This window comes from Pseudonaja textilis, chromosome 2 (genome assembly GCF_049901715.1).
Source record: "Pseudonaja textilis isolate UNSWEBS1 chromosome 2, rPseTex1.2, whole genome shotgun sequence".
NCBI classification, from domain to species: domain Eukaryota; kingdom Metazoa; phylum Chordata; class Lepidosauria; order Squamata; family Elapidae; genus Pseudonaja; species Pseudonaja textilis.
Window position 1 is genome coordinate 205546936 of NC_141991.1, and position 17744 is coordinate 205564679.

The 17744-nt window shown below is 35.1% G+C and overlaps 1 protein-coding gene across 3 annotated transcripts in view; it reads right to left on the minus strand.

Moving 5' to 3' along the window:
• The window catches only part of SNCAIP (synuclein alpha interacting protein), a 109239-nt gene that overhangs the window by 13010 nt on the left and 78485 nt on the right, over window positions 1–17744 (minus strand). For 2 of the 3 annotated variants that reach the window (XM_087926913.1, XM_026714643.2), the window contains exons 5-9: window positions 17342–17521; window positions 13881–13994; window positions 8514–8639; window positions 6089–6258; window positions 84–176 (exon numbers count right to left, since the gene is read on the minus strand). In XM_087926913.1, coding sequence (XP_087783039.1) covers window positions 84–176; window positions 6089–6258; window positions 8514–8639; window positions 13881–13994; window positions 17342–17521 — 683 coding nt within the window. The remainder of the gene's footprint in view (window positions 1–83; window positions 177–6088; window positions 6259–8513; window positions 8640–13880; window positions 13995–17341; window positions 17522–17744) is intronic. The other variant, XM_087926912.1, reaches the window with a different exon arrangement.

A 17744-nucleotide genomic window follows, 5' to 3' on the forward strand; every position in this document is an offset into this window, starting at 1 on the left:
TTAGTTGAAGCATAATTAGTTGTGTGCTAAGAATGAGAAATAACTGTTCAGAAATTAAACCCCACTTTTATAAGCCTAGTTACCTTGAAGATGTTGTCTGTGATTTGCCATTTGCCCTCTGAGTTTCTAGAAGCTCCTGGAGCTGATTCTGCAAACCCATACGCTCTACTGTCTGTCTGGAAGAAATATTACATTGTTACGCTATTTTTGTTCCTAAAGAAAAGCTGTCCATCAATGTACTAAAGGAGGCACAATTGTTTTAGTAAACATCCCTTTAAAAAGGGCCCTGCTCATTTATAATTTAAGGGCTGCACTGAGAGAACATATTACAAATGCCAACATACACAAAGGAGATCTCTGTTCTGCAAATTGCTTCTAATCCTTGGGACAGCACTTTGATCATTTTATTGAACCTTCTGAAAGTTGCCTGCATTATATATATTATTTATTACTAGCAGTGATGTTGGTGTAAACTGTGAGATTAGAATTTTAGGCAACGGATTGCCAGGGCTTTGGCATTTGCAGCTAGGAATTTACTGGTGTCTGATTAAACCAGAGTCACTGAAATTTGGCAGTACTTTTCTTTTTCCAAAGACTTGAAAGAAAAGTTAATTTAAATTTTTAAAAAAAATTTTTTTTTACTTATTAAACGCAGATTATAAAATTTTTGCTTCAATATTAGCAGAAAGACTTAAAAAATATTTGAATAACACATAATACAATTGTTTAAAGTGAATCTGGTTTTCCCGTTGACTCTGTTACAAGGTCACAAAGGGTAATCAGATGCCCCTGGGACACTGCAACTGTCATAAATATGAACCAGTTGCCAAGCATCTGAATTTTAATCATGTGACCACGGGGATTGTGCAACAGTCGTAGGGGTGAAAAACAGTCATAAGTCACTTTTTTCAGTGCCATTGTAACTTTGAACGGTTGTAATTCGAGGACTACCTGTACACAGAATGGAGTGAGTAATTCTTTACCTGCTTTTTAAAATGATGGACCTTTCCAAATATTTTTTAATGTAAACAATTTGGAAGAGTCATAGCTAACTCACCCCAGCCGATTTGACCTGCCCATTTTGCCAAGGGATGACTTACCACAGGATAATTCAAAAGAGGGTCAAGTGAATTGCAGCAAGCCTTGTCTTGCTTTAGTTTTGAACCATATCAAGTTAGAAGCCCTCGAAGCTGGGATGAATTGCAATTCTACTTGTGCCTCTCTTGAGTTACCCACATTAAATTATTCTGTGGGGAGTGGTCCTGTGGTGAGTTGGCCAGGGGAAATTGACTGGGATGAGGTCCTGTGGTGGGTTGGCTGTAGTGAGTTGTCCCATTCTGATTTGGAATGTAAAAAGTTAAGAAACAAGGGGATCTTGTACGCATGTGCAGACGCGTGGCGCGCTGTTGTGGGGCCCAGTACATATTGCCTTCCGGGTGCTGGCACGAGCATGCACGCAATTATTGGCACGGGAGCCAAAAAATGTTTGCCACCACTATACTAGATTATATATTTTATTTTAAAACATGACCCTTATTTTATCTTTCATTAACAATATTTAAAAGATATATTCAGAACTTCAAGAATAATTATGAACACATAATTTTAATTTTGAGAGTAAGGATAATAATAATTCACATTTAGTGAAGATTGGAACTCATCTGAGGAAACCAAACAGGGTACCCAATTCTAATTAACTATATCTTTCAGGCAGCATGACATTTAAATAAAATCCTTTCACTGCTCATTTGCTTGGTGAAATGTCTATGGCAATGTTCCCAAATCTTTCCAGTCAGCCATAACATTTTCAATAAAACAAAGTACTGAGGAGAAAGTTTGTATCAGAAACCAGTTCTGCACAGCACTGATTGGTTAGTCCATGCTACGTGATACTATTTGCATTCTCGTCCCATATTCTGAAAAAAACCCTGTTACTTTCACTTTTCATACTATCATAAAGCACCATGCTCATATATCAATCAGATCGGTGTCTTGATATGTCTTGGAGGTCTAAAAGAAACAGGTACAGAATCAAGAAGAAGAATCAATCTGTTGGTTCTTTCCAATAAAATTTCTGTTCAATAAAACTGCAAGCTTTCTACATGAACCCTTTAAAAAAAAAAAAAGCCCTTTTCCATTAAATGGCAACTGTTTCAAGAATTAGAACCAATACTATAATCATAGGAAGACTTTCTTTTGCTGTCAGCTATACAATACTCTAGAGAAGTGATCACTTTTTCTATATTTAAGCAAAGATTTTACTGCCAGAATTTAATTTTATTTCCCCCTTTTCCTACTGTTAAAAAAGACTATTTTTAAAAATGATTTAATTGCATAACATTGTGTGTGTGTGTGCGTGTGTGTGTGTGAATTAGTCTTTTGTAACTTTTTTCTTTAGTAAATTATATGTGGATTTTTCTCAAATATGCTTTTAGATTTTAGACATTTCTTGAAAACCCACATTCTAATGGGATATTTTAGGTAAATACTTTTAGATATAATTTATTTAGTTATGTAAAAATAAAGTAAAACTAAAATATTACCATTTTATTTATTTTATTGACATTATTATTTATTTAGCTATAGTTATTGTCTTATGATGCCATATTTCCAGGAGTTTTAGAAAGGTATACTAGCGATAACACAAGAACGATAAACACTGCAAAACAGAACTTTGAATAACTCACTTATGGCATAACTACACGAACAAATAAAATAGGCTTTAAATGACTAGTTATGATAAGCACACCCTTCAGCAACTCCTTTAAAAAGCAAAACTCTTACCCCCTCTCCCCTTTATGTTCTTTCTGTTTTTTAAAATTCTTTTTCTTTTCCAGGATGTCATAAACTCCATCGAATACATCTTGTTCAATCTTTCCCTTTCTTTTGGCCCATTTCACTGTACATTTTTTAACATCTTGCTACCAGAGCAAAAATCTGTGTACTTCATGCCTGGCATATAACTACAGTGTATTTTTCAGGTTTTCTCATTATCACCTCTTTCAATCAAAATCCTGCCTAACATCCTCCCAGGCACACTTAACAAACTCATCCCTTTGTAGTTATTACAGTCACTTTTGCTGCAGGGGAATAATAAAAGCATTCTTCCAGTCATCAAACACAGATGCAGCTTTTGCACACATGTTAAGTGAGTTGCACACCACATACATATTTCAACATTTCTACAGTTATACTATCTCTACCTGCAGCTTTACATCTGTCAACATTCTCACATTATGTTTTCTCATTAACCTTTTCTTGACATTTATAACATTTGTTTTAATTATATCCTAAAACACACCTTCCTCGGTTTGGTTTCATCCCAAATAATTTCACCATTTCATTTTTAATTCCATTCACTTAGCTCAAGTCTTTTTGTTTAGTTCTCTATATCCACTTCCCAAAATTGCTTTGCATTTTGAGGAAATGTGGTGTCAGATTTTGGAGTCTCCATTCTCTGATTTCTTCATGTTAATTGAGTAATTAAGCAGTAGAAATATTTGCAATTGTTACAGTAAGAAAAGAAAAGCTTTTCTCCAGACTTGTAAAACTATTTGGGGCAGATAAGGTAGGTGATGTGACACCTCATTTTTAAATTTAAACAAATCTGCAATCTGCTCAGAAATCTCTGGTTCCTAGTTAAGCCAAAAAGTGTTAAAATTACTGTCAAGAAATTGAGTTCTATTTGTTAATAATTTAATTTAATTCATTTACTTTTTCCCCTCCCCCCTTCAGAAGATTTTTGCCATTTTTGCAAGGTAAATTGCTTACCTTTTTTTTTAATGTACACTGAGAGCATTTACATCAAGACAAATTCCTTGTGTGTCCAATCACACTTGGCCAATAAATTCTATTCTATTCCATTCCATTCTATTTTTGTTGAATGATACCCTCTGAGGGGCTACAATATGACATAATTTGTTCGGTTATAAGTGTTAATTGGTGATCTGATGTCTTTAATGAGAAAGATGCAAATATGATATTGATTTGTAAGGAAAGAATGACATAATTTATAAGCAGGTATACCTATTTGTGTCAGAATTCTAGTAATTTCACATTGTCACGGTGTCATCTTGTGACATATTGGGATATCCCCCCCCTTCGCTAAACCAGGCATGGGTGTGGCTAGTGTGTGATGCATCTGGCCTGCGGGCCTGGAGTTTGACTGTCCTGTACTACACAGAGCGTGATTTTGGTATACTTGGGAACAAGGAATAGTAATGAGTTTGCAGGAGTTTGGATCTTTGGCTTGATGTAACAGGACTCATGTTTTCTTTCGGTAATCACTCTATTAGAATATACAGAAACATATACGAAGTATCCTAAATTTATTGTGCTTCCTGTAAACATTTTGGAAATTGATAGCTTTTGTCCATCACACATGTGGCTAGTGGGCTGTTAAATTCTACATTATGATACCATTTTTTCTCTCTTCTATAAAACCTTGGCTATTGTTTACCTCTGAAATAGAAAATTTCCAGAACAGCTATATTTTTCCTTCTCTCAGTTTAAAGCCATATGATACTGCCAGAGTGTGCATAAAAATACAGCCACCTCCTCATTACTGCTTTCACTTTCAGAATGATTTGCTTAAAATGTGGAACAAAACTGACAGCACAAGTCCAGCTGTGGTATATTTAAGTGGATAATTTCCTGGCTCAAAGGACATAGATTATTAACTCGCTTCTCAGTTGTAGAGCTTTTGAAAGGACAAATTTAAAGCTAGAAAGCATCCACATGATTTCAACCATATGTAGGCTGAATCTGTGGTACTTACAAATGGAAATGCTCATACAGCATAGCAAAGGATCAGGAAATGGCAAAACATATTTTAAATGGCTCACCACTAGCCTAGTTTGTAGTACTAGAAACACAGAAGATTTTGCCTTTCTTTTTCTTGCCAACAAATAGTATTTCTTCTTTGTGCTATTTATACTCCTACTATCTGTCAGCACTGGTTTGTAACACAAAGTTGCAAAATTACCTTTTGCAGTTTTCTGAATTATTTTCATTTATTATTTCTGGCTATTGTGGCTCGATCTATTTTGTCTTCCAACTAAAAAGTCCCGATATGTCACGTGACGCCACTGTGATGACGCCAGTTTGACACCCCTGAATTAAATTATACAAAATCAGATTAACTAACTGAGCAGCATAGAAATTAAGCAAACAAACAATCTAAGGAAGTAGATCGGGGTGTCAAACTCATGTCTTCATGTGATGTATTGGGACCTTTTCCCCCTTCGCTAAACTGGGCATGGGCATGGCCAGCACATGACGCATCCACCCCATGGGCCAGGAATTCCACAACCCTGAACTAGATTGACCATTTCTCTGGAATCAACAGTGCTTTCTTCTTTTCCAGCAATAAACTTTGTGCTCTATCAGTCCTAACCCCAAGTGTGAATGGTGGGAGTTTCTTCAGTATGCTTAACAATCTTAGAGAACTATTTGTCAATAAAGCAATAGAGCTAGGCTTGGAATGGCATTCTCCTTGTTTAATCAAGCAACTGGGGTGAATCTGCTTTCTAATTCTTATCACTGAGCTAGTGCTGAATAGGAAAGTTTTGAATAAATTACAGATTCTTAGAGAGAAATTATGAATAATTTCATACGCATGTAAATATTTTATATCCACATTTCTATATATAGAGTGCCATGGCATAATGAAAGAAACTGTGATACAATGGTGGATAAAAATTATTTATGAAAAAAAAAATAGAATTGAAAGTAAGAATTCTACGTTACAAGTGACATTTTATGTGTCATTAGTCTCAGAGTCTAGGGAATTCAGGTTTATTTCAACATGCCTTGCTTAGATTGCATTCCTGGAGAACCCTTTCATAGTTTATGTTTATCCATGGAACGTGTTTTCAATATGTCCATCAGATGTCCCAAGGTGACATAAACATAAATAATAAGATATGCAGCCAGTTAAGGACTCACTGACTGTTGACTGGTGGTACATCGTCAACTCAAAGTATTACATAATCTACTGCACAGATATGCATGAACCATAAAGCAGTGTAAATTATATACAACATTAATAAAGCCCTGTGTTGAAATACCACAATCAATTAATACTTACTCTTTTAGCTGTTTTGTTAACTTCACAACCTGGGATGCCAGTGACATACACGTTTCCACTACTACCAAGTAACGTGAACACATAGTATATCCCTGCCGTTCAGCACTCTGGGAAGGTTTTTCTCCAACATGGTTTTGCATAGTCACATTTGCTCCATATTCCACCAGAGTCTAAAATATATATAAATATTAAGAGCAGCTATTATATTGAGTGGCATTGGGTTCAGTATATATTAGAGAAGTCTATGGCAGCCTTTCCAATTTTATTCCCACTAGATATAATAGATATACAACTTCAAGAATTAGCTAACAAAACCAATAGACAGTCTGTCTGGAAATCATGGGAGTTGTAAGTCCCCATAGAAGTTAGTGAAACCAGCTTGGGGATGTCTAGCTTATGCAAACTATTAATGTATGAAGAGATATGGGAGAGTGAATTCTCACACTGCTAGTAAAAAAGAAAACCAAATTAGAACATATTTCACCATTTCAAAAACAAAGCACCGAAGGAAACAAGGCCAGCTCCCTTCAAAGAGTAGACTATTACATAGGAAAGGAACAAAAACAAAGCACAAAACCATTTGAACTACTTTTTAAATTTTTTTTAGTAAAGTTAGTTTCTGAATAAAGCTAACTGTAGTTACTGAATTTTTTGGGGGGGTTATGGTGTAACTTTCTTCAATAAATATTAACTTTTTCTAAATTCTTAGGTTTTCTTGTGAGGTTCTAAGTGGTTTCAGTCCTGCTTGATTGGATGAAGCCAGATATGATGAATGTAGCAAGATTCAGGGGGAAGGAGCATAAAATGAACTGGTATAAGCAGCGTATTTTAGCTTTTTGGTGAAAAAAGGATGAGATATAGCATTTGTGCTGAGAAGGTTACAATAATTTTTGTATGATCTTTAGAAGCTGAATGAACTAGGAGAATTAATGATCTGTTCCTTCTAGGTCTTTAATATGTTCTTAATTTTAAAAAGCTTCAAAGAATGTGGTGTAATACTTTGTAATACTTCAAAGAACGTCATGTCAATGATGGCCTTAAGTTTTTAATGTTAAATAGCTTACCATGGATACAAAAGTTCCAATTTCATTTTCCGGTAGTTATATTTTATTTAATAAATATATTCTTTTGAGTTACTATATTGTAATTATATTGTTAACTGAAATACTATTGAACAATATACTATGCAGAGCACTTGCCAAACTTGATAGTACTTGTTACTAGTGCAATAACTGATCCATAGAATTAAAGCTGAATTATTTGATTGAACTGTTATTAATAAATAACTGCTATTATAAAATAAAAAGTAGATTGCCCTTTTCCTTATTGAGAGTTTCAGAAGCTCCAGAATCATAGTAAGGTTTAGCATTTACATAAACAGAGCATCTATAGGAAATTAGATCATTAGATAGACGCATTCCACTTAAAAGATACTAGAGGTGAGAGAGACATGCAGTAATTTAGATTGTGTCAACATTCAATTTACAACATTAGGGCTGCTTAAAGGTTGTGTCATGGCTTGGGGATTGTAAACTAATTTTTATACTTTAATATAATTTACTTGTGCTTGGTAACTACATAAATATCATAATTTTTTAAACATTTTGTTTATTTGTAGTATGATAGATGGCCTAGTTCCATATAATTCTTTTAATGAAAAATATCCATTCCAGAATATTATTTAAAATTATGTACAGGTCACTGATATGAATACTGTATAATATTTTTTCCTGAATTAGATGACCAACTTTCTTCTTTCTTTTTGTGGGGAATGTAGCTCAACATTGGGCAGTTGAAATCTTGATTCATGATATCAACAGAAACTCAAAAGTTCCAACATAACATTCTAAGTGTTTTGAGCTAGAAACAATACCTTCCCATTTTGTCCGTATCTTATGCAAAATCTTATTTCTCCTACAGGCCAAACATACTACCTCATTCTGTTCTGAGTATACTAGAACAGTGTTTCTCAATCTCAACAACTTTAAAATATGTGGACTGCAAATTCTGGGAGTTGAAGCCTACATACCTTAAAGCATGGGTCTCAAACTTGCTGTGTTACATTGCTGTCATGTGACATTTTGCACTGTTTTCCCCATTCATGGAGCTGGGGTGGGCATGCTCTCTGTGTGATGAATCTGGCCTGTAGGCTACCAGTTTGACACCCCTGCCTTGAAGTCAATATACCTGGCTGAGGTTGAGAAACACTGTTCTAGAACATAGCACACATCAACTATCATCCAATGTAATAGATGTTATGTTTCAAGTTAGCAATATTTCACAATGCTGTTATTTTTGCCTTTCCAAATGTTGCTGTCAGTTACCAGCATCCCTCACCATGTTGGTTGGAGCTCCTAGGATGTGTAGCTCAGCAACATCTAGAGGCCACAAGTTTAGCAGGCCTATTCCTGTTTTGATTATTTACCTGTATACATCCTAAATATCCATGCTGAGCAGCCACATGAACTGCACTATTACCATCCTGATCAATTTCATCCAAAGAAATCCCTTGCTCTTGCATGAACTGAAGAAGCCACAGAAGGATTTTTTCCTATAGGAAAAAGAGATGTTTATACACTATGGAAAGAACAAAACATGCACAGTAAATATTGATAATTAAAATGGTGTGATATATACATGAATAAAATAACACAGTATGTTGAGAGAGTACCTGTACAACAGAATTTAATACCAGTTGCTTTTTTAGTTCATAGAAAACAAGTGTTAGATGCTATTAAAATTACACTGAGTATTTCTTAAATTTTAAATACTCTCATCCTACAGTTGGAAACTTTTCTATATGGGGAGTAAGTATTATTGAACTATCTCAAATAAATAGGCATGTGGTTTTGTGATACTTCTATGATGATTGACTTTAAAATATGAGTGCAATCAAAACGGATATAGTTAAAATATTTATTCTTTCTTTTCTTGGCATTAAATATTTGAACTAAATAGATAAAAACTGTTGGCTATTTATCAATAAAGATTTAAAGTACAAAAATGCAAGATAGCATTGTGAACATGTGTTATCTATTAGTTATGGTCTCCTAACTATAGCATTCAAGTTCAGGCAAGACTGCTATTAGCACCTATTGATGGCACCTGCTTCCCCCCAGTTATATCAAATAATGATTTGTCTATTTGTACTACAACCTTGTAGTAACCTTGTTGTAAAATGATCTGTTAAACGAATTAGTCTATATTTTACTATTTGGATTACTGTAATATCTTTTCAGCATTTTGTGTGTTTTTTTCTCTTACAATGAAAACAGTAATTAAATATTGTGAATAATAGGATTAACTTTAATATATCATGGGGCAGCAGTATCCAGCTCTTTGGTGCCCCAAACTGAAATTAATCATTTTCATGGCAGGAAAGCATAGCGTTACAAGAATTTTAGGAGCTGAACTATTTCCCACTTAGAACCTGTTTATCTGCCAACACATTATGTCAGAGGCATCTTAGGCTTCTTTCTAACAGCCATCCTATGATCTAGTGAGCAGCTGAATCTTTTAACTGACAATGACAAAGCTTGATGTTTACATAGACACTTCCTATGTCTTGATCAATTTGGAAAACTATGATTAACAAGCAGATATTTTCTCAATGGACTAAATATTGCTGAATCATCAGTCCCCTTGCTCAGGCTCTCAGCACCTGTTATCTCACAGCTGGATTTTGCAATCTGCTCTGGGGGTACCCTTGAAGAGGATTCAGAAGCTACAGATGGTACAGAATGCAGCTGCATGGCAGTTCTTGGGGCCCCTAGGTTGACTCATGTAACACTGCTGTTGTATGAGCTGCACTGGTTGCTATTTTGCTGCTGGACCTAATTCAAGGTGTTGAATATCACCTTTAAAGCCCTTTAAGGCATTGCTGCAAGCTACCTGGAGAACTGTCTCACCCCAATGGGATTGGCCTACCCCACCAGCGCTAGCAGAAGGGGCATGCTGCAGACCAAGGAATTCCTTCAGTCAAGGAATTCTTCTGGGAAAGCTCCAGAAGAAGCTGGAGGCTCCTGCCCACCAGAACACTGTGCCCTTTAAGATGAGATCTACACCCACCTGTTTGGTCTTCTGTAGGGTCCTTAAAACCTGGTTCTGCCAATTGGTCTGGTTCCCCAATGGGGATGTATCATATTGGAGGTGGATATTGGACTGAGGGAAAGTTTCTATTGCACTCTGAGGTCACTTTGCTCCCATTCTTGCTACTTTGGGTAATTTTAATGTTAATTGATGTTAATTTGATTTTAATATTTTATAGTTTTTTCAACTCTCTTGTAAACCACCCGGAGTTGCTTCTAAGTGAGATGGATAGGGTATACATTAAATAAATAAATTGAGAAATGCACAAATTATCATGAGATTTGTGTTTTAAATATTTAAACCCTAACTCATATCTAAGTAGTATGCTGAAGCTCCACATTCCTAAAAGGACATGGCCAGGGACATAACAAAAAAATAATAGAGATAAATAATAGAGATAAATAATATTTAATTAAAGTTAAGTAAAGATAGTTATTATGATTATTCTATATCTTCAAATTATGGAATGGCAAGAGATCTTTTAGACTAGATATTTTCTCATTGAAGGAATCCAATTTAAAATTCCCCTGTCAAGAGCCTCTGCTTGAACACATCCAGGAAAAAATGTCTATTGTTTTGCTTGGTAATTGATCCACTGTTGATTTCCGCTTCTTGGGAAGTTATTTATTTTTTGGATATATACCTGCCTTGTGTTCAATACTCAAGGAGAAAGGCATAATGATCTCTTCTCTGATTTTCCCCCACAAGTTCCTTATGGGTTGGGTTGAGAGAGATTGTTTGCCTCAAAGTCAACCAGTGAGATTCTGAAGCTAATGGTAGTCATTCCTTCAAGTACTATTTGTGAAAAATAAAATATGTTTCTTCACCCAGATTTCATTAAGATATATTTAGTTCTCTTTGTTGTTGTTGTTGTTAGTTGCAAAGTCGTGCCCGACTCATCGTGACCCCATGGACAACATTCCTCCAGGCCTTCCTGTCTTCTATCATCTTCTGGAGTCCATTTAAACTCACACCGACTTCTTCATTGACTCCATCTAGCCACCTCATTCTCTGTCATCCTCTTCTTCTATTGCCCTCAATCTTTCCCAGCATTAGGCTCTTCTCCAGTGAGTCCTTCCTTCTCATTAGATGGCCAAAGTATTTGGGTTTCCTCTTCAAGATTTGGCCTTCCAAAGAGCATTCAGGGTTGATCTCCCCTTGGACTGACCAGTTTGATCGCCTTGCAGTCCAAGGGACTTGCAGGAGTCTTCTCCAGCACCATAGTTCTCTTAGTATCCTTTATTTTTTATTTCTTATATTGTAACTATGTTTAGATTTAGAACTTCCCTAAATTCTAAAGTCATCAGCAGATTCAGCAGTGCATAATTATAGCAAATAAATAAAATGATAGAAATCTATTTATGATCAAACTGACAAATTTGCTTTAAAATGCTATGATTAATTATGAACTAGTAACCAGGATTGCTAGAAATCACCAGTGAAACAGGCAAAGTAAAGGCAGTGAACTGTAATAAACCCATCCTGTTCTCCAAGATAAACTCATTTAAAGCAATGGAAGAATGAGATTAGTAAAACTGTAATAAAATTTTGTATAAGTGCTATTGAAGCAAAACAGTTGTTGCTGACATATAATAAAATATAGAGATAGAATTATATAGAAATAAACAAAATGTATTGCAGCACACAAAGCCCTGAAAAAAACCTGGTAGAGCTGAAAGCTGATTTGGTTTGAATTATGAGAACAGCAATACGAGTTAATCAATATAGTTAAAAATTGTTACACCAAAAATCTGTAATCAGTCAGACAACAGATTTAAAAAAAAATCATTGGAACAAGTACTTAAGATTATTCATTTTTTCCATATGACTAAGATGGAATCCATCTTACAGATTTATATGTTGAAGAAAAGGCTTATATAATCTAAAGTTAGTTTTTCTTCAGAACTATTCTTTTATGGTAGAAAGTCTAGTTTTAGTTAGTGACCATTTGTACGTTTTCCACAATCAAGTGACCATTTGTATGTTTTCTACAATCATATATAAACTACATGCACTGAGCTTTTTGAATTAATCACTCCTAACAAATTGAAGGAGACAGCGCCAATGAAAAAGGTGCCAAAATGAGATCACATGTGTGTGTGTGTGTGTGTGTGTATAATAGATTTGAGCAAGTTCAGAGGAATTCCATTTTATACTTTGTATAAAAATATTTTAAAATGCTAAAGATGAACTCCACACCCACCAAACAGGTCTCATTTGTATATTAAACTAAAATGCAGGATTTCTTTCCAACTATTAGGACCAAAGATGTGTTTGTTGAGCCAGTTTCTTTGGCATAAAAGTTGAAAAACAAATAAGGCTCATTTTTGCTATTAACATAATTCACGGTCTAAAGATACACTTTACTGGAGAAGCGCTCAATCTACATCTCCTTCTGATGTCACCATCTGGCAAGGATCCAGCTGGCTCCTTTACTCTTTCTGAAAATTTTTAGGTTCAAGGATATTCCTGAATTCAGACCTTGAACTAAGGCAAGGCTCCCCCCATTCCCCCCAACATCCTGTACAAGCTTTGCAGGTCAACATTGACATCAAGGGATCTATTCTTTAGCGCTACTCCCACCCTTTTTAGAAAACATTTCCTATCATAGGAAGTATTTACTCAAAAAACAGATATCATGTGTGCCAAGTGCCAAGAGGAAATAATTGTGTACTGAATCCATTCAAAAACACCAGTTCCTTGTAAAAATATTTCCCTTGACCTGCAGCCAATTCTGATGTTTATATGGGTTATCTTGTGCGTGAATAACTTTTGACTATGTTAAAAAGTATCTTGCAATTCTTACATGTTAGAATTGTTTTGAATTTATTTCTGCAGTTCTTAACACTTGAAAGGACTTTGCATTTAGGCTTCACTTCAGGGTTGAAAGTAAATTTCAGTTCTCCAGATATTTGCCTTATTCAGCTCTTTGTGTGATTTGTCTGAGGATTCTCAGACATGACTCGGCTTGATTAGAAACTTCATTGCAAACAAGAGCAAAGCTTTAAACAGAGCAGCTGACTTGCCTACAGCAGTGCAAAGATTAGAGTCTTATGCTCGTCTCTCCTTTTGATGACTGTGGGACACAACTGATAAGTGTTTACATAATGGTTCTCTTAAACCTACTGGGTCTTGTTGTGCCAGTCTCAACCTTCACACTTAGGATAAAATGCAATTAAACAATGTACAGTTAGTCCTCGACTTATGTCCAGAATTGAACCCAGAATTTATATTGCTAAGTGAGAAATTTGTTCAATTTACGACTTTTCTTCCTACATTTGTTAAGTGAATCAATGTGGTTGTTAAATTAGTAACAGCATTGTTGAGTGAATCTAGATTTCACATTGACTTTGCTTGTCAGAAGGTTGCAAAAGATTATCATATGACCTTGGGACATTGCAACCGTCATAAATATGAGTCAGTTGTAAAGCATCTGAATATAAATCACGTGACCATGGGGATGCTGAAAGGTCATAAATGTGAAAAAGGGTCATAAGTCACTTTTTTAGTGCTGTTGTAACTTTGAACTTTTATAAGACAAGGACTACCTGTACTCAGAAAAAAAAATTAATAATCCCATCTTTGGTACAGATATTACTCAAATGTTCCTATTTTTATGGCTAAACAGAATACAAAATGTACTGAGGGCAGCCTGAATCAATTATTTTATATACATATGTATGTGACATCTGTCTTTCTGTACCTGCCCATAGCATCCGGCATAGTGGATAAGGCTTGGGTGATCCTTAGAACAACTCAATTCTGCAATAGCTTCTGTTTCACTCACCATCCATCGCACACACTCCAGCTGACCATTCTAAGAAAAAGAAAGAGAAGGAAGACTTTTTTTTCCCTCCAGTTCCTCTTATTTGTAAGCATACCATCATCACAACTGCAAACACACACAAATAAATATCTGTCCCAATAGTTCACATGCCAGGCTGCTTTCTTATGTGCTTATTATCATAATGGCACTGACTGCAGACTTATTTACAATTTATGAGTCATTTCTGCTGTGCAAACATCATTTGCTTCTAAGTGGCCTAAGAATTAAAATAGTCTTGAATGCATCAGTGTTTCCTTGATGGCATGCTTGTAAGAATTCTTCTGTAAATATATATTTATTTCACGCAAACTCTTAGCAATCACTGCTGCTTCCCAGATGTTTAGGACTACAGTTCCCACATTTCCCAGACAGGATGGCTGCTACAGCTCTAACACTCTGGAAGCACAATCTTATCCCAGTTCATAATGTTAATATTAAAAATAATTTAAACATGAAATTGACATTGTATAATAAAATGCAGATTTTGAGGGGGAAGAAGATAATAGATCATAGGTTGTTGTTAATATAAAAGGAAACAATAGTTCTATCTGGTAAGGGTGCATTTCAGACCAAAATTCTGCTGTATTTCCCACAGCTTTTTTTCAATTTTTCTGATTTTGATTATGGGGTCTGTTGTTAGAGAAATCAAAGGGTTAGACAACTGTGTTTTTAATCTTGATGTTCTAACAAAAATAATACCCCAAATACCTCTGGGGTTAGAGTATGTTAATTATATATTTGTAGCATTTCCCCACATATTTTTAACAACAGTCCCATGATAGGTGACACTACTATGACTCTAAGATGCAACAATGTCCTGCAGCAAGTTTATGAAAATAGGTTACTTTTTGGATAAAATTTAAAGCTTTTTTCAGTGTGATTGTATAAATAAGGATAAATGAGATGAAATAAGAGCTTCTTACACATCTTTATTTCAATGTGCAATTTTTAAAACTAAGATATTTTAGATATTAAAACCTTTTCACATTATCTCATGAAAATAAATATGCTCTTTCAAAACCTGGTGGGCACATAAAACAAAAAAGAGCTACATTCCTTTGTATGCTTATGTGGCAGCAAGTCTCACTGAAGTCCAAAGGATTTATTTCTTAGTAGACATGCAAACGAATGCACTGAAAAATAACACATTTCTTCTGGAAAAATGTCAGCTGACAGCTATGAAATACAAGAACAAATTACATTTTATAGTACTGCTGAGTACCTGTAAAATATAACAGCATACACAGAAGGACCATGTTAGTATGAAACTTCTGCAGCTGAAGAAGACTACTGTGTCTGTTTTGTAAAGTACTGTAATGAAAACTGATTATACAGCAATTAAACAAGATATAATATATTTAAAGAACATTAAGGCCCCATAAAAACATTAAAGATGCCCTCCCCCTCCCAAGAGCTATATGTATTGCAAAAAGTAATTTTGAAGATTGCGCACTAGATAAGGGCCGAATCATAATGCAGCTGAGCTGCACAAACTATGGGTATATGCTTATACCACTGGCAACTCTTGTGCAAATATAAGGTCAAGAAAAACTCTACTGGCAATTTAATGAAAACATTAAATTGACATCTTTTTGATGGATCTCCCAATTGTACTCTGTATGTTACTGTACCTATAACATAGCTTATTCTTCATTTTCATAGTCATAAATTGCAACTGCCTTAGAAGTGATTCAAAGACAGGATACCTGTGTCTTTCTATATATTCTACTTAGTCATTTTGAAGCAGAAGTTGGTTTATTAGATGCTCTTGCTAATAAAGTATTTTATTTCAATGCTCTTATGATACACAATTACAGTATTTGAAAATAATACTCTACTAAATATATACAGTTCCTTCTCCAAATTAAGTGTGCATTACAAGTTAGTATTTCTCCATAGATTTCTCCATGAGTTCCATAAAACTAGTAAGCATGCATTGGTTTGTAACTTAAGGCTGTATTCCTATGCAAGCTTATGTCAGAGTACAATTCTTTGAACATAATATGAATTATTTATTTGAGTAATCATACGTTGTGGTTTTCAAATTAATTTTGTATTAATTTTTTTGTGCTTGGTCCAGTGAGCACTGTTGCTAAAGAGAAGCCAGAGAAGAGAAACATTCAATGGTAATAAAGGCCAACAGAGCAGCAAGTTGAAGGCTGGTTCTTCCTCATTGTCTCAACTGATGGCCATTTGACAGTATATGTGCCTTTATAGTACTTTTCATATTATTCTTGTTTTCAGTAAAAAGGTAAAGATTTCTCCTATCAGCTTGTGCCTAACTCTAGGGGATGATGCTCATCTTGTTTCTTAGCTGAATTGTCCAAGGATAATTTTGCAGTCATGTGGCCGGCATGATTATACACCATTTGCAACATCTTCCTGCAATGCTCCAGTGCTTCCTTTCTACAGACTGCCACTTTGAGGCATTTGGCAAAATGATCCCTAGTGGTCCTTTTTTGTTTCTTTCGTGTTATTGAAGAATAAAGAGACTAGACACTAGACTGACTCTCCATTAATTTCTGGGTGCCTTTCAAGCGTACTGATCATAATCTAGAATAGCCCTATCTGGCACAGGACTAGATTATTTGTGGAACCACTTCTACCCAAGGATATCTACTGGTCCCACCCATTCTAAAAGGCAGGCAGATTTTTGGATTCCTTCCTTGAAATAGGTATGCCTATTTTCTAGCTATGCTTGTCCTTTGGAATAATGTTTCAATGAATTTTCAATTGGCAATTAGGAAGATTTAAAAAAATTAGCTATTTACCCAGGACCTGGGCTGAGATAAGTGAATTCCTAATCAGGAAAAGTATGAATGTGAGCCAGTTCTTCTACTTAACATATTATTATTATCTCTTCCCATCAGTATGAAGTCACAGGTTGCCAGTTCTTTAGCTAACATTGGCCTTTATACACACTGAGTTCTTCCCAAGAACCTACGACGACATAATGTATCTTTGTATTATATATATGGATCTAAGCAATATGGCCTTTTGAAATTGAGAAATGGAAATTTTATCAATGTACAGATTTTCTAAATGCCATCCAAGATTTACTAAGTGTCAATAATCACTGGGAGCACTATGGCCAGTTTTATGCCATAATCTTTCAATTTTCAGGTCTTGATACTTTGTGATATTCTCCACTTCTCTCCACTTCCTTTTTTTAAAAGCACAATTATATCTATTATAAGTGAAGACTTTTATGGTCACACCAGTTTTTCATTTCATTCTTATGGTTCCTACAATAATACAGTGCATATTATTATGGCTAAGCAAATGCCTACTGACAAATGGGTACTATGTCTCTTAAATATCATAGAACTTTATATTACCTTTATTGCTAAGCCTGCTGGAGTTAGCTGTTCACTGTTCCGCTCATTCAAGCAGTCTTCACCCATTAGAGAAGTAAGATGCTGTAAGCACTCAGCATGTCCTCTCGATGCTGCAACATGTAAAAGATTGTTGCCACTTTCATCATGGATTTTGTCCAGATTGTCTGCTGCAAGATGTGGCTGTGCAAAAAGATAAAAACTGGAAGTGTTAATTCATTAATTCAAGGTCAACTATAAACAGGTTATGTTTATTGTATGTTTTTATATTGATACAGGTAGTCCTCAAGTTACTACCAGAATGGAGCCTGTCCATCTGATTTTATGACTTTTTGTACATCTGTCATTAAGCAAATCACCACGGACATTAAGGGAATGCCATGTTTGTTATGTGAACTGATTGTTT